The sequence below is a fragment of the Apostichopus japonicus genome, chromosome 1, assembly GCF_037975245.1.
Source record: "Apostichopus japonicus isolate 1M-3 chromosome 1, ASM3797524v1, whole genome shotgun sequence".
NCBI classification, from domain to species: domain Eukaryota; kingdom Metazoa; phylum Echinodermata; class Holothuroidea; order Aspidochirotida; family Stichopodidae; genus Apostichopus; species Apostichopus japonicus.
The window spans coordinates 1,739,092-1,763,402 of record NC_092561.1 but is presented as its reverse complement, the minus strand read 5'-3'; the positions used below and the strand labels follow the sequence as shown (position 1 = coordinate 1,763,402).

General features: G+C 36.6%; 1 protein-coding gene and 1 non-coding gene across 2 annotated transcripts; both read right to left on the bottom strand.

Moving 5' to 3' along the window:
* Positions 1 to 42: 42 nt before the first annotated feature.
* On the bottom strand, positions 43 to 21,905 carry LOC139976181 (L-lactate dehydrogenase B chain-like). The gene is made up of 9 exons (XM_071984727.1): positions 21,687 to 21,905; positions 13,902 to 14,033; positions 10,123 to 10,240; positions 8,550 to 8,660; positions 7,710 to 7,946; positions 6,535 to 6,652; positions 4,223 to 4,309; positions 2,867 to 2,990; positions 43 to 1,727 (listed from the first exon to the last, which is right to left on the bottom strand). Exons 2-9 carry the CDS (start codon positions 14,016 to 14,018, stop codon positions 1,563 to 1,565), a joined length of 1,077 nt encoding a protein of 358 aa, XP_071840828.1. The 5' UTR covers positions 14,019 to 14,033; positions 21,687 to 21,905; the 3' UTR covers positions 43 to 1,562.
* Positions 21,906 to 22,328: 423 nt separating this feature from the next.
* Trnav-aac (transfer RNA valine (anticodon AAC)) lies at positions 22,329 to 22,401 on the bottom strand. Its single transcript has one exon. It is a non-coding gene; the product is annotated as a tRNA-Val (tRNA).
* Positions 22,402 to 24,311: the final 1,910 nt, after the last annotated feature.

Below are 24,311 nucleotides of genomic sequence, written 5' to 3'. Positions count from 1 at the left end.
GGAGGGGAGGAGAGGAGTGAAGTGCAGAACAAAACATAATGCTTTTTGTTTTATGAAGCAACTTTGTTTATCATTTCAGGCTCGAAAATGACAATATTACATTGATTAATAAATGGAAGCGCAGTTACCACTACAACGCCTAGATACAAAACATCTAACATTCAACACAAAAACCTTTGGAAAATGAAAGAATAACGGCAGCCTAAATTTACTGGTTGAAATACTTCAGCTCGCTACATACATGAAAACAGAAACAAAAATATTCTTTCTATTTGGGTTGGAGTAAAAAGTACTGCCTAGAATTGTAATCCTTGAGTCAGGCCTAATGTTTAATTAATAATTTGTAATTAGAGTAATATGGACACATTAAGAGACACATAAGGACACATTAAGACACAAAGAAGGACAGACAGTTACTATGGACAAATGAACTATGAATAGAGCAATTTATGTCAGATTAATAGTTTTGAGACTACAAATAAACACAAAAGTTCAAAATTAAACTACATTACTCTTTCACCAAAATAGATCCTAATATATTACAGTATTGCTATATGATGTTTATTTTATAGATTTGTTTGTAATTGACTGGGATAATCCATTGGTAAAAAAAAATGAAAATTAGTTTTGTGATGCCAGAAACCGAATGCTTAATTTTGCAAAATGCTGTTATTTTATGCTATATTTTGAGTTGGGAATATAATGTTAATACTGATATTAACCTTGGCCATGTGGTAAGTAATGACATAAGCCATGACTAGCGATATACTCTGCAAGGTAAATGTTCCAAAACTTTTGAAATAACCATGGCAACGAGACTGGTCACTTAGTAACCTGCCTTCATTAGATACTGCTGTCTCAGACATAGGTCAGTCTGAACAAGAGGAATGCGTAAAATTATCCAGATTTACTCGACAAACTCATAATGGGCGATAACATCACTTGATATAATCTTCAGAGGGGGACTGTGTATCTGAAAAGTTATTATGTACAGAAAGATCAAGGTTTCTGAGAAGTTGTAAAAGGTTCACACTGCTAAATATTTCTTCTTTTTTCCCAGCATTTCTTTGGCACATTACAAGCGCATATGAAGCTTGTTTACTCAACGCTTCAATCTAGCACTTAAATACAAGAAAAATTAACAAACAAGCCTCGCTTCTATGTGAAATGTCTTTATTACTAAAATGGGCAGAGAATTTTAAGCCAAATGATTTGGACAGTTTGAATGGAGATCTCCTGATGCTAGTTTTTATCAAACCACTCAAGATCAATTTGACCTTCTTGAAAAGACCAATGAGGACAGAGCACTGCAATTTATTCCTCAAGACATCACAAATGAAACATTTTTAAATGAGTTGAAAACATTAAGTATAACTGCACAGAAGATATGTTGAACTACGTAGCAAGACTGAATTTTTTAAGTTTATACTGTAGGCATGATAATTATGAAAAATATTAACTTCACAAGCAAAAAGCTTTTGTTGCACGTCAATAGTGATACTTTGTTCTATGTTTAATTATGCCACAAACAATCTGGTGATTTATGCAGACTGTACAGCAGGTCAAAGGTCAAGGTCTTTCTGGATCTCCCACAGAGTGGTGGCGCTCTTCTGTAACTGTGCCTTCTCATCTTCGCTGAGTATCTGCTTGATCACAGACCCGACACCGTGCTGCATCAACACACACGGCAAGCTGAGAAAGACTTCTTGTTCGATACCGTGGTAGTTCTGAGTGTTGGAAACAGATAAAATATCATTCAAATGATAATCCTAAAAACTCATATGGCCATGATTTTTCAAGAAATTCTCAAACACATCAACAACTTCTCAACAACATCAACAAATTCTCAACCCCATCAACAAATGGCACGGCAAAAAGTACTATACAAGATGAGTGTGCGGTCATTCCCACGACCGCGGCATTCAAATTTCTCGTGCCGAACGTCGGCCCTTCCTCTGGAGGGTGACAGTTGGGGCGTTACCTCCCCCCCCCCCTTCCCACCCATTCCTTTTCACATCTTGCAAGAACCGAAAAGAGGACGATAATACAAATTGCATTTGACCCGAGACTATGCTAGAAAATTTAGATAATTGATCACTCATGCTCAACTTTAACAAGCATTTTACTATTCTCCTCAAGACACTCCCCTTATCTGTGACGACTGATTTATTCAGCTGCATACTCCAAATTGTCTGAAAACAAGTTTGACAATCATAAAAAAACAAGAGAAGTACTTTGGATTACATTGAGAAACAATCTTGGCAGGCTGAACAGTTTGAGAGCAACACTGATGACCTGTAAGGAATAAATACATAGCTTGGCTTCCAGATGATATAAACTCATCTTGTGTGTTTAAGGTTAATTGCCATTCCATCATTGAGACAGGTAAAACATGAACTGACTATTCTAAGACTTAAGAATTAAAATTTTGACTATGTTTTAATCTTTTGTGTATTCTTTGTTTAAAACTATTTTACTATTTATGTATTTCTGAATTTGTTTTGGACTATATGCATTTAGGGCTTTAATTATAATCGTTTAGTACTGGTGTTTCATATATTGTTTCTTTAGGCTTTTACATTTTTGTGCCTTATTGGCTCTATATATTTAATATTTAGGTTTTTGTTACTATTTGTTTTTAGGTTTTACATTTGTAAAGCGCTTTAAGCAGCTTTGTTGAAAATGCGCTATATAAATATTACTTATTATAATTATTATTTGTAGACCAGTTTTATGACCGGTTGTGACATCAATAGTCTGAGGGGAGAGATCTTTAATAATGTTCTTTTATTCTGTGAAGTTTGAGTATGTTGATTGCAAAAGAGAATAAAAATATCTGCACTCAAGGAAAAAGTCTTTCACAAACCTTGGCTAAAGTTGAAACGGCAAACACTGCATTCTGGTTACGGAGAACAGTTGTAGTTAAAGCACTGACGCTAAGACCAATGGCCCAGGAGGTGTAGCCTTTTAACTTGATGATGTTATATGCACTATCATTGACAGATAAGAGAATAAATCAATCAATAAAACTATTCATCGATCAATCAAACAATCAATAACCTAAGACCAATGGCCCAGGAGGTGTAGCCCTTTAACTTGATGATGTTATATGCACTATCATTGACAGATAAGAGAATAAATCAATCAATAAAACTATTGAATGATCAATCAAACAATCAATGACCTAAGACCAATGGCCCAGGAGGTGTAGCCCTTTAACTTGATGATGTTATATGCACTATCATTGACAGATAAGAGAATAAATCAATCAATAAAACTATTGAATGATCAATCAAACAGTCAATAACCTAAGTTCAATGGCCCAGGAGGTGTAGCCTTTTAACTTGATGATGTTATATGCACTATCATTGACAGATAAGAGAATAAATCAATCAATAAAACTATTCATCGATCAATCAAACAGTCAATCAATGACCTAATATCAATGACCCAGGAGAACTACCCAATTGATCAATCAATCAATCAAAGACCAAAGACAGTAAGATCAATGGCCAAGAATGTGCACAATCGTTGATAGACTACACAAACATGAACTTTATATCACTTTTTATGTTGCTATATTCAAATCTACTTTGTACAAAATTAATAAATAATAAAATAATGATAAGAAAATCAGATATAAAATATCTTTCCAAAGTCAAGAGTGGGAAGTCTGATAACTGCAGTTATGAAAGGTAAACTAGAAGCGTTGCCATGGTAATATTAAGTACTTTTGCAGCATGCAGTTAAGTTACTTTTTTTTAAATAAGCAACTACTCTTTTTAATTAAAAATGATTATATTCTATCCTCATATTTACTGTACTTACCTAATATCAAATTAATTATTGTCTTGTTACAAACTTGTCAATTAAACTTTGAGTTCATGATTGACAACGATGATCGAATATGACGATAACAAATCATGACCCATGTTCAAATTTGGAAACGAAATTGTTCATAGTTACCAGGTACGAATGTTTTTCATTTGACGCTAACAATCTGATTGTCCAGACATTTTTAACATTAATGCTTTGACGATGATGGGACCTTGTGTGGTGTTTGGAATTACTATGAAAGAACACTATTACATCATTTGTCACGGTATAGGATCAAAACCACCAAAATCAACGCAACGCTGCTTGCCGAAGACAGCTCAGACTGGTTATCAGAAACAAATAACCAACAAAGACCACTGAGACAAAGTCTTGAAATTTCACTGACCTATTTACTACTTCCTTATGGATGTCCTTCCAGGGATTCCTGACGGGGCTCCCCCCTCCTCCTTCAGATTTGGTTTCTGTGGTTACTCTGGGAAGAGACGTGGATGTTGAAAATGTAAATACATTTATATATATATATATTTATATATAGAAACAGTGCACAGTAAATTTCCACAATTCTTCTCTTTTCATTTTGAGGTCAAGGAATCCTTTCACTGTATACCCTAGGCAATGTAGAGCAGATCATTCCAATACTGTCATAGAATGAAAAACCATCTTTTTGCGCTTACCCATAAATAATGAGACTTCCCATGTTTTTGTTTTGTTTTGGCATTAGACATTTATCTTGTACACTATTCTTATCTCTGGATGAGGTATACTAAACTCAGGAATTTCACCAGTCTCCTTGAAACATAGAACCAAGAATATTAGGAGCAGCCCACAAAAACTCCACCACTGACATCAAAACATACAGCCTGCAGGTAACTATTGAACTCCTTGATGCCAACATGATGGTTTATGAACATCTATATCATATCCCTGGAATTAACTGGCCAAAAATCATCATTATCATCTTATAAGGAAACCTCAGACAAAGCCCAAAGCTACACAAATTAGAGGAACATTAAACATTCTGCAAGGTCATCATCATTAACTTTGATGTGCAATTTTTTCAAAATAAGCTAAGGTCAAAGGTTAATTTAACACAAGAACAAAGACAGGCAAAGCAATCACAGTGACCTTTAATAGATAGGCATCCTCTTCACTTCAAACTTTAAGCGTATTAACTAACTTGCAAAAAAACAAATTGTGTTATAGTTTGTCAGTAAACCTCCCACCGCTGATAAGATAAGGAAGTTAATTGCTTTCTCTTCAAACTTAGTTTTATCTTGATAAAAATTACACAAAAAGAGGAGACTGCGATTTTCCATAGCTTTTCCAAGTACCCCTCCCCCTCCCCTCCTCTTCCCCTTTCTGATTGGAAACATTCACTGAGCAGAGATAAACAACTGGAGAGTTTTTATGAAAGTTTTTGCTGATTAATATCAGCCCACCTCATCCTCACCATATCACAACAACCTTGGACAGGAATTAATGCAACAAAACTAGTAATATTGTTAGAGCTTCTTCTGTTGGTGAAAGCCTATTTGATGGTTAAAGAAAGTTGCCAACGTTGCTGAAAACACTCGCAACCCGCAGGTTTTAAATATTTAATAAAGAGGTATTAGTCAGGAGTGCCGCTGTGAAGAACATAAATAAAAACCACTTGTATGTGTAGTCATGCTTTACGAACAAACAAACAACCACGAAACAAAAAACAAAAGAAACACAGAACAAAAAAACAGAAGACATAAACAAGAAAGCAGGGCAACGTCAAGGTGTTGAATATTTCAAGGCAATAATGGAAGCGGTCTACCAAACTGAAAACATAAAAGGTGCGAGAATTTTGATTAAAAGTTTACAACTCACTGATCCGTTTTGCTGTAATGGACCAATCAAAAGGACAAAAAGACAATATAAGGGTTGATAATGCCACACAAAAATGCATGCAATAAATAATAATATTCATAATAATAATAATAGGAATTTATTAAGCGCAAGATGCAAAAAAGACTCTAAAGGGACTGTTTGTTCTTTTTTTAAATAAAACCAAACTTTGACACTAACTGCCACATTAATGATTGGTCTTAGTACATCTTTTGAGTGACGACAATATGGAGAATGATCATGATATGTGAGACATGATTGGTGGAAGTTATGAAATAAGTTATGTTTCTTAAATCAGTTGTTGTTTGGGATGGAATTATATAATTTTAGTTAATTTTGACACAGATATTCTGCAAAGCCATATTGGTCATGGGTGCAACAAAAGTTTTTTTTATTAATTTTGGCACAGTTTTTCGCAGCGCCAAATTTTGCCACAAGGGCAAAAGTGTTGTAATCTTACTCAGGCCTAACTAGATTGATTACAATGTTGTTGTGCCCAAAGATTCAATACTAGTATATGGTTTTCAATTTTTTTTTTTTAATATAATTAACCAAAATTTATAAGGAGTTTTGAGTGTTGAAAAAAGGTTCTCAGGGGCTGACTTTATATTTAACTTTATCGTTATGAGGATGGATAGGCCTGAAAGTTTGGCCACGACCAGCTCCAAGATATAAACTAAAAGTGGTTCCAAATATGTTGACAGATGACAATTGTGTACAGTCCCAAGGATTCCTTACAATTATCACCACTAAATATAGATTCTTGATATTTACTGCCCCCACAAATATAGATACAAAAGCAAAACTATCGTTGGTCATACTCACACATCGACTAGATCTGTCTGAACTTGTTGCCAGTCTACTTTGTCGGATTTTTTACCCAGGTCAGGTTGAAGAGCACTCAAGCTCACACCAGCTACCGATGTTGATGACCAAAGTGGTACTAGAAGAAGAAATAATCCAGTCACTGTTGCCGGTACTTTACGACAATGCGGTTAAATATCCGTGGCCAGGTGGCGTTATGCCTAAAAACCAACTTGGGCTCGTAGATGTTGGAATGGCAGAAGTAAAATTGAGCAGCCAAGGCTAGGACAAGTTAAAACCTGAAAGGTCTGCTGAAACTCTACAAGTTCATACTCAGGGTATTCAATGATACACAATACTATACAATACCACAATAATACATATAATGCAATAATACACAATAATACACAAATAAATCTTCAAGTTCATACTCAGGACATTCAATAATATACTATAATACCCAAAACCACAATAAAACCGAATGCAATAATACACAAATAAATCTTCTAGTTCATACTCAGAGCATTCAATAATACACAATACTTAACAATACCACAATAATACACAAATAAATCTTTCTGGTTCATACTCAGAGCATTCAATCATACACAAAGAGGGTTCTACTCTCTTTAGACAACCTAACTAGCTTATCAGAAGAGAGAGATTAACTTACATATTCTGTATAATTATAACCTAAGCTACTCCTCCACAACAACGGCAATTAGTTTTACAAATCGTTTGTTTTAATATACCAGTAATCAGCCTAGACTGCTGTTACTCTAAGACCACAAGTGGTCACATGAATATACAGCCCAGCAGATAATACCTATTAATACACACTTCAATTAATATGACATTCCCAATAAATAGTAGCACATTTTAAATGTTTTAAACTGGGAGATTTAAGATCATTGCAGATCATTGCAAATTACACTTGATTGAATATCTACCCTTCACTTAATCGACTGGGATTTGCGACCATAACTTCTAAACACAATGGAATGGTTTGAAGGAGGGAAGGAAAAAAAACAAAAACAATTCAGTCTTCCCCTTACGGCTGAAATATTCCAAGCAAAGAAAGAAGAAAAATACCGAAGAGGTTGTAACTGGATCTAAGAAAGCAGATAATAAAATTGTTTCAGAGTTAATTAATTTATCAGACGATGTGCTATGACTCACAGACGGTTTATACTCACCGCTGGAATCGCCATGTTCCCCTATGATGTAACCATGGACGCTAGATGGCGCTATATTTAGTTTCTCTCCGATGAGGAATCGAAATCGAGCCGTGTCCAAGTTTGTTCCACTTCCGATGACCCGATGGCGAGGCAAGCCGCTTAGCTTCCAAGTGACGTAAGTGAGAATGTCCACTGGGTTAGACACGACCATCAAGATGGTGTCGGGTGAATACTTCACCAATTCAGGTACGATACCTGGCATTGATATGAAAAGCAACAAAACAGAGTATTCAGACACGAAGAAAAACCTTTGTGCTTCGTTGCTCAATATTTCGCTCAATTTTCTGTTTGTCATGGTCATTTTAGGTGGCACTTTCTGATCGAAGGAATATGGAAAATACTCAAAGTTCATGCTAGTTATGGTCTAGTAAGAGTGTTACTGTTCTGAGGAGACAGGTGAGCTTATTACTTGTAACTATACAGAATGAATGAGGTCAAAGTTTGGAACTGATATGGAAAACTGACTTTTGGCAATGTATGTTAAATATGCTACTTTAACATGAAAATGAGGAGTGGGGAGGAGTGGGAGAGTAGTGGGTAGGAGAGTAGTGGGGAGGAGAGGGGTGGGGGAGGGGAGGAGTGGGGGAGGAGAGGAGTGGGGAGGAGAGGAGTGGGGGAGGAGAGGAGTGGGGAGGGAGAGGAGGGGGAGGAGTGGGAGAGGAGTGGTGGAGGGAGGGGAGAGGAGGGGAAGAGGAGGGGGGAGGGAGGGAAGGAGGTAGGAGAGGAAAGGAGAGAAAAATACAAATAAATCAAATATGAAAACAGGAAGACAGGAAGTGTGAGCAAAGTATAACTCACTTTTAAAGATAGCAACGTTCCTTTTCACAAGGTTTAGACGTGATTCGCCATCTTTTTGACGAGCTCCGGCAGTAATGATACAGACCTTTGACCCGGCCGTAACCTTGTAATCTGCAAAAATAAAAAGATGACTCATCATCAAAGCAAACAAAGGAAAAGAGGTCTACTCTGTATCAAATTAAGATGTGAGTTCCGTTAACTGTTTATAGTTTAGGTAGAGTTACGAGTTTGGTGGAAGTTATGTTAAGAGTACTACATAACTTTATACAGCTTAATACAGACACCTAGCCAATTTCTGTCATATTCAGTACATTTGTTGTGTGTAATATTCTCATTCAAAATCTGTTGAATTTTTTTTTCAAAAAGCTCTTTCGTTTCCAAGCTATAGGCTACACATTTGTTAAATTCAATCTGGGGAAACTTATTAGATATGTGCAAACTATGAGGTGTTGCACTCATCAAACTTTCTTATTTTAGACCTTATTAAGATAACCCCTAATTACAAGCCCTCATATATGACGATCCTACTTTCAACGATGGCAATAATTTTTTTTTTTTAAATCGCCTTTGGCCATAAACCTGTGTTCAGTGTCTTCGAAACAAAGGTTGTAAAAACAAAGGAATAACATAACAGAAAATTAGGCAGTCACTCTCTTTGCATCATCAAAGTGCATAATTAGCTAATGTTTATTCATAAGTAAAACAAGAAAATACTGGTAAAATGGTCCATCTGTGATGGATTGTGATGGGAGATATAGCTATCTTCATGATTTCTAATGACTATTAGAGTGATTTGGGCCTTGGTCCTGTTGCGCATGGATTATGCCAATTCGTTATTATATGGTGCTAAGGAAAGTGATCTTAGGTGATTTCAGCGCCTTCAAAATAAAGCTGCACGTTTGGTGTTTTCTTGCGGACGTGATCGGTGCTCTTCCCAGCTTCTGTGTACTCTACACTGGCTGCCGGTTAAGGACAGGATTAGGTTCAAAATCCTTTTGTATGTTTTTAAATCTCTCCATGGTGAGGCTCCCAGCTATCTGATTGAGTTTCATTCTTTGTATAATGCTCCTAGAGCTAAGTAATGTTGATGGTTTGAGACGTAGACCCCGCTCCTCATCTGATACCACCAGACTCATGATTCCACGCTCAAAGCGTATTAACTGGTGATAAATCTTTTCAATGTTATTGGTCCCCGTCTCTGGAACCAGCTGCCTGTGGGTATTCGTGTGGCGGTTTCCGTCTCGGTCTTCAAAGGTCTCATGAAAACATATTTACTGCGCAGTAATGTTTGTATTTTTTGCTTAAGTGTTTAGGATTGGTGTTTGTTTTTATTCTGTAGTTTATTTTTGTTTCTGTAAAGTGCTGTGATCTTTTGTAGAGCACTCTATCAAATACATAGTAATAATAATAAGTAAAAATAATAATAATGATAATAATAATAATCATAATTATAATGACAATGTGGTTCCTAGGTGACTGCAGACCTTTAAAGTATTTAAAGGTACAAGTTAATTATTCAGTCCAGTAGAATTGAGGCGGAGTTTGGTTGATTTGATTCCATCACAGTACTTACCTTTGTCTCCTCTTATTGTGACACCTTTAACAAAGGCCAGTCCGTGCTGTAGGTCCATTACTTCTCCTTTAAGTTTATCTTCCATGACATCTACAAGAGCAACTTCACTTGCGACATGCTGTCGGAATGGAAGAGCGGGGAAGAAAGTTAGATTTATATTCAGGGATATAGGCTTGTAACATATGGGTGCAGAAAAGTATTTATCCGATAAAGCATCGGGGAATGCTATGTACAATGATTGATTTATATTCAGAGATATAGGCTTGTAACATATATGGGTACAGAGATGTATTTATCCGGTAACGCATCACAAATGCTATGTAGAATGGTTAAACTGCTTTACAAGTTGAACAGTGTATAGCAGGTTTTTTCTCCCAGGAACCATTGTAATCTATGAACAACAAAGTCAGAAGCCCTCTTAACTGCTTCATAAAGTTTGAACATTTAAATCATTCCCTGGTGTAAAAGCTATGCAAAACTGCAGTGTCCAGAGTTTTAAGCAGTGGCATGGTCACAATATTAGCAATTCAAGGATACTTTGAAAGTAGTGATTCGTAGTAAGTGAAACGATATGAAGTAAACTTCATACTGATGTCACAAGATTCCACCGAGAATTAAAAAGACGAGGCGGGAAACGAAGGTCGAAAATCCTGTTAGAAACATGCAGCCGTTTGTAAGATCTGATTGGTTGATTCAGAAGGAGAACGATAGTGATCTTAGAGAGGGTCATTGAGGGCGCAACGCAAGAACTTTAGCAGTTGATAGCCGCAGATATGCATGTCTAGTCATACTTCCAAAATCTAATGGTACCTTAAGGCCCGGTCACACTACAGCGATATTTTATCGGAATACGGTCCGATTTTTCCGATTGTAGGCCGAAGAGTGAGGTTTGTGGTAGTGAATGTAATGAATGAAGTGGAATATTCGAATACCTACTCCAAATCTGAGGGGTTCTGGAACGGACTACATTCTGAAGTGACGTCACATCGAAAAACGATAGAAATCGGAAGAGTAATCGGATAGCTATCCGATAAAAGGAAACGGAGTCAATGTGAAAAGTTAGGAGAGGGCTATTCCACATCGGAATGGCTCAACAGATAGCAAATCAGGTCCTTTATCACTGTGGCTAGAAGACCCGAACGAAAAACTGGCTGTTTCGATTCCTCCGGGAAAATCGGGTAGTATTCCGATAAAAAATCGGTATAGTGTGACCGGGCCTTTAGTGTGCATCAGGCAAACAATCCTGTATTTTTGTCATGCTGATTGTTTACACTCTAAATTTTAATTTGCTCATTCTTTAAAGAAAGGGCTAAAATTTATACAAATCAGTCCCTCATCTTTAATAAAGTAACTTTCAAGCACGGAATGAGGTGAGTCTGGGTCGTCAAAATTGGTATTTGTTTTTTGAGCGTGTGTTTACAACAGAATTTAAACAACGAACTAGAATCACCTTTGAAATTTTCCCCAGAAATCATATGCATCACTTTAGTACTTCATTATAGTCGAATTAAATGAAGTCCAAATCATTATTCAAAGAGTTACTAAATTGATTTACAAATTGAGCATGCAAGATTTGAACACCTATAGAACAACCCTTGCAATTTCTCAGACAAGACAACAACAAAACTGTAACCATTTCACTTTAATGGATACTGCATCTAGGCCAGGTGAAATTCCAGGAATTCCATGGCAATTGTAAAGAAATTTAATATTTCCTGAAAAACAATACTGTCAGGCTCAAATTTGCTTACAACTGAGTAAACAACTTTTGAACAAAGTTAATATGTGACTCTACGTTACATAAGGTAAAATAGAACAAGAAGAAGAAAAATCATATTCTTTTTGACCCAAAGCGTCATGGCCATGTAATAGCAATTATGCAATTGAAGGAACAATCATCTATATTGCAAAAGGTGAATTGAGCAGAAAGTTTACTAGCAATTTCTTATGTATGTAAAACAGTCTGCTTCTGAAAAATTCCTATGTATGTGAGTAAAGTCTATAGGGTAAAATATGACAGATTTTCTAACTTTTTATATTCTGTGGGATAGAAAATACATACATTATAGAGACAGAAATTGTAAATTAAATATTAACTCTGTATGTAAAGTTAAGATATTTGATATTTCGATCTTAGCGGGATCTTCTTCGGAGGCTTACTGAAGAAGATCCTGCTGGGATGGAAACTTCAGGCTTTCTAACTTTAACATATTTACCTACACAGGCTTTTTGCAGTGTTGTTTAGAGGGGACAGGTAAGTGAGGAGTGAATCTCACTTATTGGGGGTGGGTAGGGGAGGAGGGTTGGTCAGTATTATGCCTACAAAGTAAATCATTTCAAACTAAAAACATCCTAAATGGAGGACTATGATTTTGATACCCTTGCATCCTACTTCTCTGCTTTACCCTCTCCCTTATCCCCCCCACCTATCCCCCTCACTCTATCCTCCTTTATCCCTCTATCCATCCCCATTCACAACACTCTTTCCACTTTCTTGACAGGGAGCCATGCTGAATTGCAGTGTCTATGCACAAACAATTGAACCTGTAAAACATTTTCAAACAAAAGTATCTTGTTCTCCGCCTTGCAAAACTTGCGAACATTGGACGTGTGCAGACTATACAAATTTATGTTTACTGAATGAATTAAAAGTAGTAGGATCTAATGTACTTCAAGGCAAACTTTAACTGTACAGGATTTTTGCAGTATTATCATTAAACAAAGCAGTTTGTTAACAGTTTTTTCTTTTTTCTTCAACTTTTTATCTCACTTTGAATGATAAAATCTGACAAGATCAACAAAAACTCTTAGTTATTCCAAGATTGTTTTTATTCCTGTAGTAGATTCTACTTTATCAAACTTTCTATTAAAGCAAAAAGGGGGAAAAAAGAGAAGAAAACTTATTAATTACATCATAATTAAATTAGCATAAAATCATCATGATAACGTTATTTAAAGAGTTATTCAATATTAGGTAATTATTTCTGATAAATCAAGCCTTCATTTTGCAGCGATTAGTTTTGCTGATTGTTTTTATGTTTGCCTGTCAGCTTCCAATATGGCAAGTCATTTTTAATCTTTATTTCAAAATTAATAATATGTAATAATCATAATAATAATAATAAGAATAAGAATATAATTATATAATAATATGCTACACACTGCCATTGACACAGTTTTCAGCCACAGGTTTGCAAACTTTTTCAGTTTTAATGGCACCTGCAAAACCTTGTGGCAAAGAAAAAAATGAACATATATACTTAAGAGGAAAAAGTCAATTAAACCTATCATCTTAAGTATTTTAGTGCACTGCCAGAATTAGAAACATTTAACATAAAATATAGTTTTAAGCTCTTTGGTTATAATTAAGCCCCCCCCCCAAAAAAAATTCACTCAATATTTTCTATAACTCTTCCCCGGTCTGGCTTTTGCTTTTAATATGTTATTTAATGGTTTTCCTAATCCCATGGCAAACTGCTTGGATATCATGGTACACTTTGGGCTGGATTAAAAGTTTCTTCAGTGGGAGCTTAGTTCACAGCAGCACACACATCAACCATACAGTTTGTTTGTCTGTCCGTCTTGCTACGTCCAGTCAACACAGACAACCATATTAGCTGTAGAGAATCAAGCCTGGCATGCTGCAATTGTCTATCTGAAGAAGATATGATGACAAGTGCCTGTAGCCTGGCAAAGGGGAATAAGTTGGGGGTGAGGGGGGGGGTGGGTGGGGAGGAATGCTGATAACAGAGAAAGGGAATACTTTGAGACATCTATACCTGCGTGATGAGACTGAAAGCACATGCCATTCCTACTTGACCGACACCGACGACCGTCACTTTGGAGTGAGAGACACTCGCACCCTCAGCGATGTTGTCCATTAACTTTCCCTCCATGGTTGTATAAGAGTTCTGCGGAATAAAACAGGAAACTTTAAAAACTTTCAATCGTGTTTATAATTTCATCTCAACGACAGATGATACATGCACAGTAACACCGAAAAAATTACAAATGAAAATGGTCGTATCCTTGAAATGTGTTATTTGAAGTCTAAACGATTTTTTAAAGTTTTTGAGATTTGTGTTGCATTCTGAAGCTATCAACCATGAACAGGCCTTATGTCATAGAGGGCGCTGTCATATCGGTCCAAACAGAGACACATCTCTGTATAAACAGCTCTGATTCCTAATGCGTAGGATTAAAAGTTAACATACCTCAACCTAGTACGTGCTTGTTGTGAATCTATCTCTGTTCTATCTATCTATTTTGGTTGTTGTTGTTGTTGAACGAAATCTGATGCCACAAGTAATCAAATCAACTAGGAAAATTGCAGGTAGAAGTCCTATATATTCCATTTCAGTGTTTAATGATGCTTGAAGCTAAACCCAGTTTAGTGGACGAGATCCAAAATATGTCAAAGAAGCTGGCTGACTGGTTGATGACCAGATACACGTGTGTCAAATAGCCAAACTAAAAGTTGCCAACATTTCATTTGCTTACAGGCATTGAAGACTTGCCCCAAACCATGTGCGGCCATCTGAAAAAGTTAACTTTCCGTTGCTTGCAAGTGACGTTTTGTTCGTGTCGCTACAAAATGCAGACAGTAATGAAACGTGATACCTTGTTATCTTTAGCTGGACCTGAGATGTCCATTTGCTGGATCGTTTGTACACTGTGCTGTGGGTATTGACCGCAGCTGTATGTACTGATTGTACACTAGTGTCTAATTACCGACGGTAACAAGCTGTGTGTGTATTTTCTGGGATCGATGGTGGTGTCTAACACTTCTGTTACACCTTGTTCGAAACTAGGTCAGATTACCGGCACTAGACGTTTCTTTTTGCGCTAATCTTCACAACCTTTAAATGTGCTAGCTATGAGTGCTAACATCCATGATAGCTTGTACTTTTATATATATATGTAATACACTACATGTGATGGTATGACAGGTAGTTTGCCCAAAAGATTTTGTCAGAGATTTCTCAAAGGAATTCTCAGTGATTCCAGGGACTTGAGCTTGTCAAATTTTATGGAACTAGAAAGGACCGATAAGGACGGCTCCCTCTCTCTGTTGGTTTAGGGTCTAAGTTTCCCTAACTTTATCACCCCACGAACCCCCTGTGGATGTCAGATTTGTCCACGAACTCCCCAACTTTTTGAGACACGATCTGAGTCATTATTATTATACTATAATACACATAACAGTGCTTCGTAATAGATCAAGTTCATATTGTAATATTGTACTGTCATGCGTACACCAACTTCACCGAAGTCATGCGGCCTGTGTCTGTTTCATAATTCAGTTATTTATCACATGCATGGTATGGTACTACTATGGCAACATATGCGTATGGAATGCGAAAAGAGTTAGTTGATAGACGTACAACTTTTGTATATTACTAAATTATATGATATATCAGATTTTAGTTCAACAAAATGTACTCTAGTTTTGACTTTTAGAAAGGTCTCACAAACCCCTGGGGTGGATTCAAGCACCCCCTGAGGGTTCATGTACCCCAGTTAGGGAACCCCTGGTTTAGGCGATGGCTGAAGATCACCCATTGGTCGGTTTCAGGTGTTTAAATAGGTCATATCTCAAGAAATATTAAAAGGGGCACAGCTTTTTCACTGACTATTCAGTGTGTTATGAAGCAGTATAAAAAATATACACATCAAACTTAAAATTGTACTCGAAATGTTATCTAAAGTGCTCAGCTTTGTTTTGAGTTTGGTCAGAAACTTTCTTAAAATATGATTGCAATAACCAACCTTAGAAAATGTTGCAAGTGGACGTACAGTAATTGAGTGCATAATGAATTAATTTGATTCAATTCTCAACAGTCTGTGGGAAGGGCACTTTTCATACAGTAGTCATCTGAAATACATACATACATACATGTACAAGAACACTTTTCAAAAATGTATTAGTTTTTACTCTCTCAGTTTAATATTGTATTTTTTTCTTTTACTGCTTCTGGGAGTGATCTACTTTTGAAGCACACAAGGATATTTTTCGTTAATTTCCTTCTAACTTTCATAATTCTTCTATTTTTTAATACTATACTGTGTTTATTTATGTATTCTGTGAAAAAACAAAAACTATTCAACTGAACTGAAAAAGGCTACTTTAAACATGCCCATGTGCTGTGCACATCAACATGATCATCAAATCAGACAATAGTCTCGAATGACGATAGTCTCGAATGACATCTGGTTGGCATGGAGACATCGGTTCAGGTGAGTCGCGATTGGATAATAAGCAGACCGAAGAGGCAAACCGATGGTCTCGAATGACATCTGGTTGGCATGGAGACATCGGTTCAAGTGAGTTGCGATTGGATAAGAAACAGTACAGGAGAGGCAAATCTGTACACTCTCACTGTATCTCATAGGACAGAGATACTTGTGACCATAAACTACTGTAAGTCTACTGTAGCTTATACAGTTTGGTCACAAAAACATATCTTATTTTGTAAATTAATACAGTCTTGTATGTGATGTCATTGTGCCTATAGGACATCCGGAATCTCCTCTTCTGTTCTTCATGGTTTTCGAAGATGAAAATAAACTTAATAAATCTTGTTTACTGACAGCCTAAAGGTATTAATATTGCCTCCAATTATACTAGCAAGTCTATTAATGGTCACTTTAATATGCTGAAACTGTACAAAGCATTTTCCTTTCATCCAGTAATTTTTATTCCCCCCTTCACTGAGAAATTTAATTGTCTAATATAGCACTCCTCAATGTCTACACTGTGTATACATAATTAATGTGAATTGTGAACCTCCAGAAGTACTTTCGAAAACCTTTAGCGCCACTGTAAGTCGTGTTAAAAACTTCATTATAATTCCTCCCTCCCTCCCTCACCCCCCCCAGAAAAAAAAAAAAAATTGAAAATACCTTGATTAAAGAAAACCCAAGACATCATGTTCATGAATAATTGAAAATATTAACTACTCAACTTGAAGCCGTAGTGGTTTCATGAGGTTATTCTTTCGGACTTGCTTAAGTCTTCACTCTAATATATATGCTAAAGCAACCTTCAAACATGATTTATTTCAAAGCGAGTTAGAATTGAAATGACTGTCTTCTTTGGGGGGGGGGCATGGGGAGTAATTGATCACGTAGTGAACTGTAACACAGACAGATTTAACACTGACAGTTTAGCTGGATTCACCATCAACCATCTGTTTAGTAAAACAGGTCACACATTGTAACATATGGTTGCAAATCTATTGCACACATGAGTGCTATTATCAGTTAAGATAGTAGTTATGATTTCAATTGCTAATTAAAGAATGAATTTAGACAAAATTTAATTATTTTGGTACGGTGTAAACCGATACAAACCACTTCTTTCCATCTAGGTTGTATACCATCTGTAACATTTTAAAAACCTTTGAGATATGACCATCTAAACAGCTGAGGGTCATCAAGTAAAGTGACTGGACTAAGTATGTTATAGTCTAATACTTCCTTTTTAGTCTAGACTTAACTGGGAAGCCACAACATTCACTATTTCTTTCTATCATTCATACTGGTGTATCGTGTATACATGTATACATTTCATGCCAGACCCCTTTATGTTATAGACTTCTGAAAATCTGCTGTGAATTGTCCAGACTCCAGAGGCCCTCTAATTTGTCATTTGGTGAGTTGCAGTTTAATAACTAAGTATAATTATTATCTCCCTCTCCACCCCCTCCCCCCATAATACCTACTACCCATTTCACCAAAAACTTGAGACAGCATGAACCTGTTGAACCTGTTGAGCAACAGACACTTTAAGTGACACTTATATAATCTTAAAGGATGCAACCAGCAAATATAAATATTAATCATTAATGTAGTGTAGTTTCATGATTAATCACACATCTAACTAATTGTGTAAACATTAATGCTACCAATACACAACATGGAAAATGATTGAAAATAATATTTGATATAGCTTGCATACTAAAAGAAGTACACTTATGAAATAGAGTTTGGACTCATGAGCATACAGTAGTTTGAACTCAGTCATTAAAAATTGACCTTCATCGAATCTACAAATGTGTGACTAATTTTTACCTGGTACGATTCTGCATATTTTCAAAATGTCTTTCATAGATCAAAAGACAGAATAGTTTACAATTACAATCAGCTCTGGTTAGCTTGATGGTTGATTCTATATTGGTTTTCAATATTTAACTGCTCTTAACTATAAATTTACTATCAATGAATGCATTCACTGACACAAATATTCAGCCTAGCCTAGACTCTCCACCCGTACCTGTAAATAATACTAAATGTTATACTATACCACAGTATTGCTGGCCAAGCCTGCCTTCCTTATCAGCCAGTTATTACCTTAATAAATCTGAGCAACAAACATTGGATAAATATACCATAGTTTAAGATTAAGGTTATCCCTCGTATCAATCTGCTTAAAGGTCTGGATACTGTGGAAACTGGAATGGTGGCTATTTCCAATAAGCTAGTAATGTCACTTTACACGTGTAAAACTGTGATATGTAATATTGTATGTATATTAGATCCTCCTGCAAGCAGGAACTCGCAAAGAAGCCTCATTGGCTTATCAAAGCCGCAAGCTGACCGAAGTCAGTCTCTTACATTCATATTTAACGTCCATGATTATGAATTGTTGATTGTCAACAACTGTGTAACTGGATGACATACATTAATCTGGGAGTGATATCTATTACTATATTAGACCTAAGTGCGGCTTTTGATACGATGGATCATTGCATACACTTGACACGTTTCAAACATTTGTGCGGGTTTTCTAATACAGCCTTAGGTTTACTAAAATCTTATCTTGTTGATAGGCACTTAATAGGATGGTCTGGTAGCCCTAAGAATTTAGCTTAAAGAAACGATAAATAATTTTCCAAACATGTTGTCAAAGTATGATAACGCTAATGTTGCATTTGACAGAGAAACAATTTTTGAGTCGTTAAGGATGGACATTTCAAATATGATTTGAACAGTACAGAACGTGACGTCATCTTCGCAAATGCAGATTGCGACATAACCCACGGTCCGTACAGTACCTACAATAATCACAACAAGAACCGTGTGTTTGTATACAGATTAATTTCTTCCTTAATTTTCGGTGAAACTTTTTAGAAATTAGATATGTTTTTAAAAACTCCTTAAGACGCCATATGTGAGTAGATAGGTGGTTTCGTGGTCTTTGTGTAACACAAGATAAGTTTGAACAGCAGACTCTTCGTTGTTTTCATTGCGATGTTCGGCTCCAACGCGAAGTCGCATGTAGGCAGGCTACTCGAACGTTTACAATCGGACAGTTCTGCGAAGCCCAAGATTCTCGGTACTACATTCTGCCATGACATCGATTCCGCCAAGTTTCATCTTTCGGTGTTCCGAATACTTTTCAGGTTTCCTTTACTGTAAAGTTGATGCGTGAATTTTATTTCAGCGATTTCCAAGAACAGTTATGAACTGTGGTTTGAGTGTGAGAGTGTACTATGTGCAACGCTATGTACGTATACCAACTGGGCACGGTATAGTGGTTTGAGTGTGAGAGTGTATTATCTGCAACACTATGAACGTATACCAACTGAGTGCATGGTATAGTAGGCTGTATACGTTCGCGATTTGTACAAATATATAATAGGCAATCACCTGCATGTGTGTGTACACACGAGAGTGTATTTGCTGTGAAAATAGGAGTGCTAACTTCAAGTCGCTCGTTTTGCCTATTTGTCTGCACTACGTCAATCACCAAATTGACGCGTTCGAACAAACGGTGCTTTTGGTGAGAAACTGGTGAATTTGAAAAGCAAATTTCTACAAGAAGAAAACGTCGAATAGGGACAATTTTCACATGGTTAGAAAAAGGAAAATAATAACTACAAGGACAATGTATCAACATCTTCCACCAGACAATTCTTTTACGAGTTCAAATTCAATCCCATCAATCTGCTGATCATCTACTTAGTTTTGGTGTGTCTCAGGGAAGTGTCTTCCAAGGCCCATTACTATTCACTCTGTATACTAAGCCACTGAGTGATAGTTTACTAAATCAAATCTTTCTTTCCATATGTATGCAGATGATATGCAAATTTGGACTGAGGCTAATTAGATGACCCAACTGACATCCAAATTAAGATGGATTAATTCAAGACACATTTATTGGAATTCAGAATTGGATGGTACTATATAAACTCAAACTTACTCAAACTTAATGCTGATAAAACTGAAGTCTTGTTGTTAGTATCAAAATCACGACAAAAACAGGTGCCCGTCATAAAATAAAACCTTTGCAGGACGATTGTTAATCCATGCACTCATTCATGAAATTTGGGCAACACCCTTCATACAAATTTAACCCAGGTTACATAACATATCTCAAATATTGTTCAATGATGTTGTGTATCAGAAATAAGATCTATTTACTGTCTTGTGAACTAAGTGAACGCTTAATTCATGCTTTTGTGACAGCTTGTCTTGACTTCTGTAACGTCATTTTAATTGGTCTTTCAAAAACCTATACAATTCGTCTGCAAAAACTTCAAAACTGGGCTGCTAAACTGCTGTTTGAGCAATCAAAATGAGCCCACATTACCCCCTTTCTAAGACCGTTGCACTGGTTACCAATTGAAGCAAGAATACATTTCAAAATTATTACTTTAAGTACATGGCTGCATCTATGGTTTCTCACCAAAACATCTCTGTTAAATTATATCCATTAAGCAATTCAAACGCCATACCCTTCAATCTAATTTTGTTACTTAACTTGTTCCTCAAACTGTTGGTCTTACTTATAGTAAGCGTGCTCTTTGTATCTCTGGTCCAAAGTCATGGAATTCCCTTTCCTATTATCTAACCATACATGCATACCCGATAAATCACTGTTCATGGCTAAGCTGAATACGTACCTCTTCACAAGGTATTTTTGCTGATTTGTGTTTGGTTTTGTTGTTATCTCTACGGCGCTTTTGACAACTTTTTCTTATAATTGGCGCCTTATAAGTGTTTGGTATTATTGTTGAACACCATTTTCACAGCATTTGTTCATAACATTTCTTTTTTGAATCTCTCATTGCCTAACAGTGCACTGTTGGACTGTAATACTCTGAATGTGACAATTTTTAGGAAAGGTATATATTTGCTGACATTCCAGTGTTTGCATTAGCCTAACATATAGCTGCTAAGTTCTAAGTTAACTATGAGCAACTTGCCTTTTCTTTTATAGCCTGGGCCTGAAAAAAATAAAATTCTGTGCATCATATGTTGGGAGCACCTGTGGGCATACACAGTATTTAGTGCAGGTAGCTAGGGCTAATTAAGTAAGTACTACACTGCCCAGTTAGTACACATGGCACTTGCATTATATACATTACTGCTTCCAGATATGGTGACAATTTGGTCAGTGTCCTACATATTTAAGATATCGGCGATCGGTGCCAAAATTTGCTGCCCAGTACCAATACTAGGTACACTACCCGTTCGATAAGTTACGCCTAGGCCTATGACAATCTATGCTAAACTATTACTGTTATTTGTTAGGCCTATGGGCCTAAGTTGTTCTGTACCTGAATTAGTCAAGTCAACGACACTTCCGTCCAAGGCAGCTCTTCCGCCGAATATCCTGTTAATAAATCTGAGCGCAGTTGCCTTATGCCACAGTACTAAATTAAATTGGTATTATTAGACCTATACTGTTTACACAGTGACTTGGTTACCCTCCCATCAATGTTGCTTTGTGTTCGCTGAATCCAGGACAGGGAAATACCCTGGACAGACATGAAAAATGTCACGTCCACCAAAAACTGGAATTGACCACTAAAAGGGAAAGTGAAATGCTAGATATAGCAAATACGGAAGAATGCTAAACAACAGTAAAGATAAGGGCATGGGAAGTAGTATGGGGTGGGGGGGGGGGGTAGATAAGAGGGTTGTGGGTGTGAGTGATGAAAAAGGAGGAAGCCAGGACCGCAGGGCGTAGGGTTAGAAGAATAAAAATATCTTCTGGCTATATAATGTCACTCCTTCCCAAGTAAGGAGGACTGGACAGTCTACGAAATTAGAAAAACGTTTTTCCGAAATCTTAACTATTTTGAAAACTTAATCTTGGCCAGCGATTTAACAACGCTAGAAATCAAATTGAGTACGTTGTTCTAGAATGAAGATATTCATCAGATTACACATGTAGTAACAAAAGAGTGCCATATGGATGATTCCGCCCGGGATCGAACCGGGGACCGTCTGCGTGTTAGGCAGACGTGATAACCGCTACACCACGGAATCTTGGCTGGGTTCTTGTAAAATCTTACAATATATCAATTGCAGCGGAAGGAGCTACGGCGCTATGTAAGAATTGTTTCATTTAAGCAAATGGAACTGAATATAATACCATAAATCAGACTTATATTGATTCCTTGTTGCTCTTAACTGTATATATGAGTATTGTATTACTGTTTCCTTTTCACAGTTCTGTTTAATCCCTTTTTTGTGTCCTTTATATGTGTTTTCTTTTCTCTATATAAAATTTAATTTTCTCGTTTTACTCTGTAAGGGACCAGACTCGAAAGGTTATCTTACTTCTGGTCCCACTGCCTCATCGCTATAACAACGTATTAACAAATGTACATCATTGTGATTTAATGGCAGAAATAAACGAAACATTTAATGTGAAATTTCTCATCTTACTAAAGTGGCTCCACAACCAAGTGTGAAGTACATCAACGATCACCTTTGGAACCGTATTATGATTATACAAGGGTTTCACACTTTGACCACTGTTGACCTCAAGTGAACTTTGAACTCCAAAGAAAACAATAGGATCCTTGTATTCAGTAAAATGAATCGACAAACCAGTAAATATGAATCCCATCCCAATCTTCACTGTTTGAGTTATTTTTGATACAGGGTTTTCAGAATATCACCTCTGTTGACCTCAAATATATGCCCTCGACAAAAAAAATTACATGATTCTTCTACTATGTAAGGTGCATCAACATATCATATTTGAAGTTCGCCCACAATACAGTGTTTAAGTTAGTCTAACGTGTTTACAACGTTTCATACTTTGACATCCGTTGACCTCAAATGACCTCTGACCTCCACAGAAAACAAAAGGGTTCGTGAACTCAATATGTATGTATGTATGTATTTTTAGATCCTCCTGCAAGCAGGAACTCGCGAAGAAGCCTCATTGGCTTATCAAAGCCGCAAGCTGACCGAAGTCAGTCTCTTAGATTCATATTTAACGTCCATGATTATGAATTATTAATTGTCAACAACTCTGTAACTGGACGACATACATTAATCTGGCTGTGACTCGAACCGGGGACCTTATGATTGAAAGGCACCGGCGACAACCACTGAGCTAACACTCCTGATGGATCACTATGATGGATCTATATGTAACAAGTTTGACTTGTATACATGTTTGCTGCAGCAAGTGTGATTCTTGAAAGGTGAGGGGAGTAACTGCTTGAAAACAGCCGAGACAACAACAACAAAAAACACAAAAGTGACGGTATACATCTAGCGCTTTGAGGCAGTTGCCCATATGGCTGTAAATAATACACATGCCGAAAACATTACCCAATTTGCATCTCTGTTCATGGAAACCGTTATAAATTTCGAATTAATCGACATAATATGAAGTCTTGAGACTGAGAGCATTTGGTGGGGGGGGGGGGGGGGGTTCAAGTGGACGCAGAATGCAGATAATGCAAGGGTCCAGGATCCAGAAGTTGGACCTTGCCCTAAATTTGTGAAAGGCATTGTCTTGCTTTTTAAGAATGGGAATTAGATTGTTACATTTTTTTATTAATGAAAAAGGTTCCGTTTAACCATAATTTATGAAAGTGACCTTTTGATGAGAAAATTAGCAAAATGTAATTAAAATTTGTTGTTGTGTTGAAAATCAAACGGTCAGATATTATAATTGGTTGTACGGAATATATAGAGGATCCGTTAAAAAAAAAAAAAAAATTTTTTTTTGGGGGGGGGGGTTCTTGTTTACTCCTCAAATTAAGTGTCCCACAGTCTATCGAAGGTTTTCGCCCAACCCATCACCAGACTGAACGCTTTTAAGCAGCCTCTGAGGACCGCAGAAAGGGATTTGTATACTGTAATGCCAAATGTGTTGTCACGTTTGAAGTCGAGGAGACTTTTTCTTTCCTTCTCTTTGTTTTGCTAAACAGTTT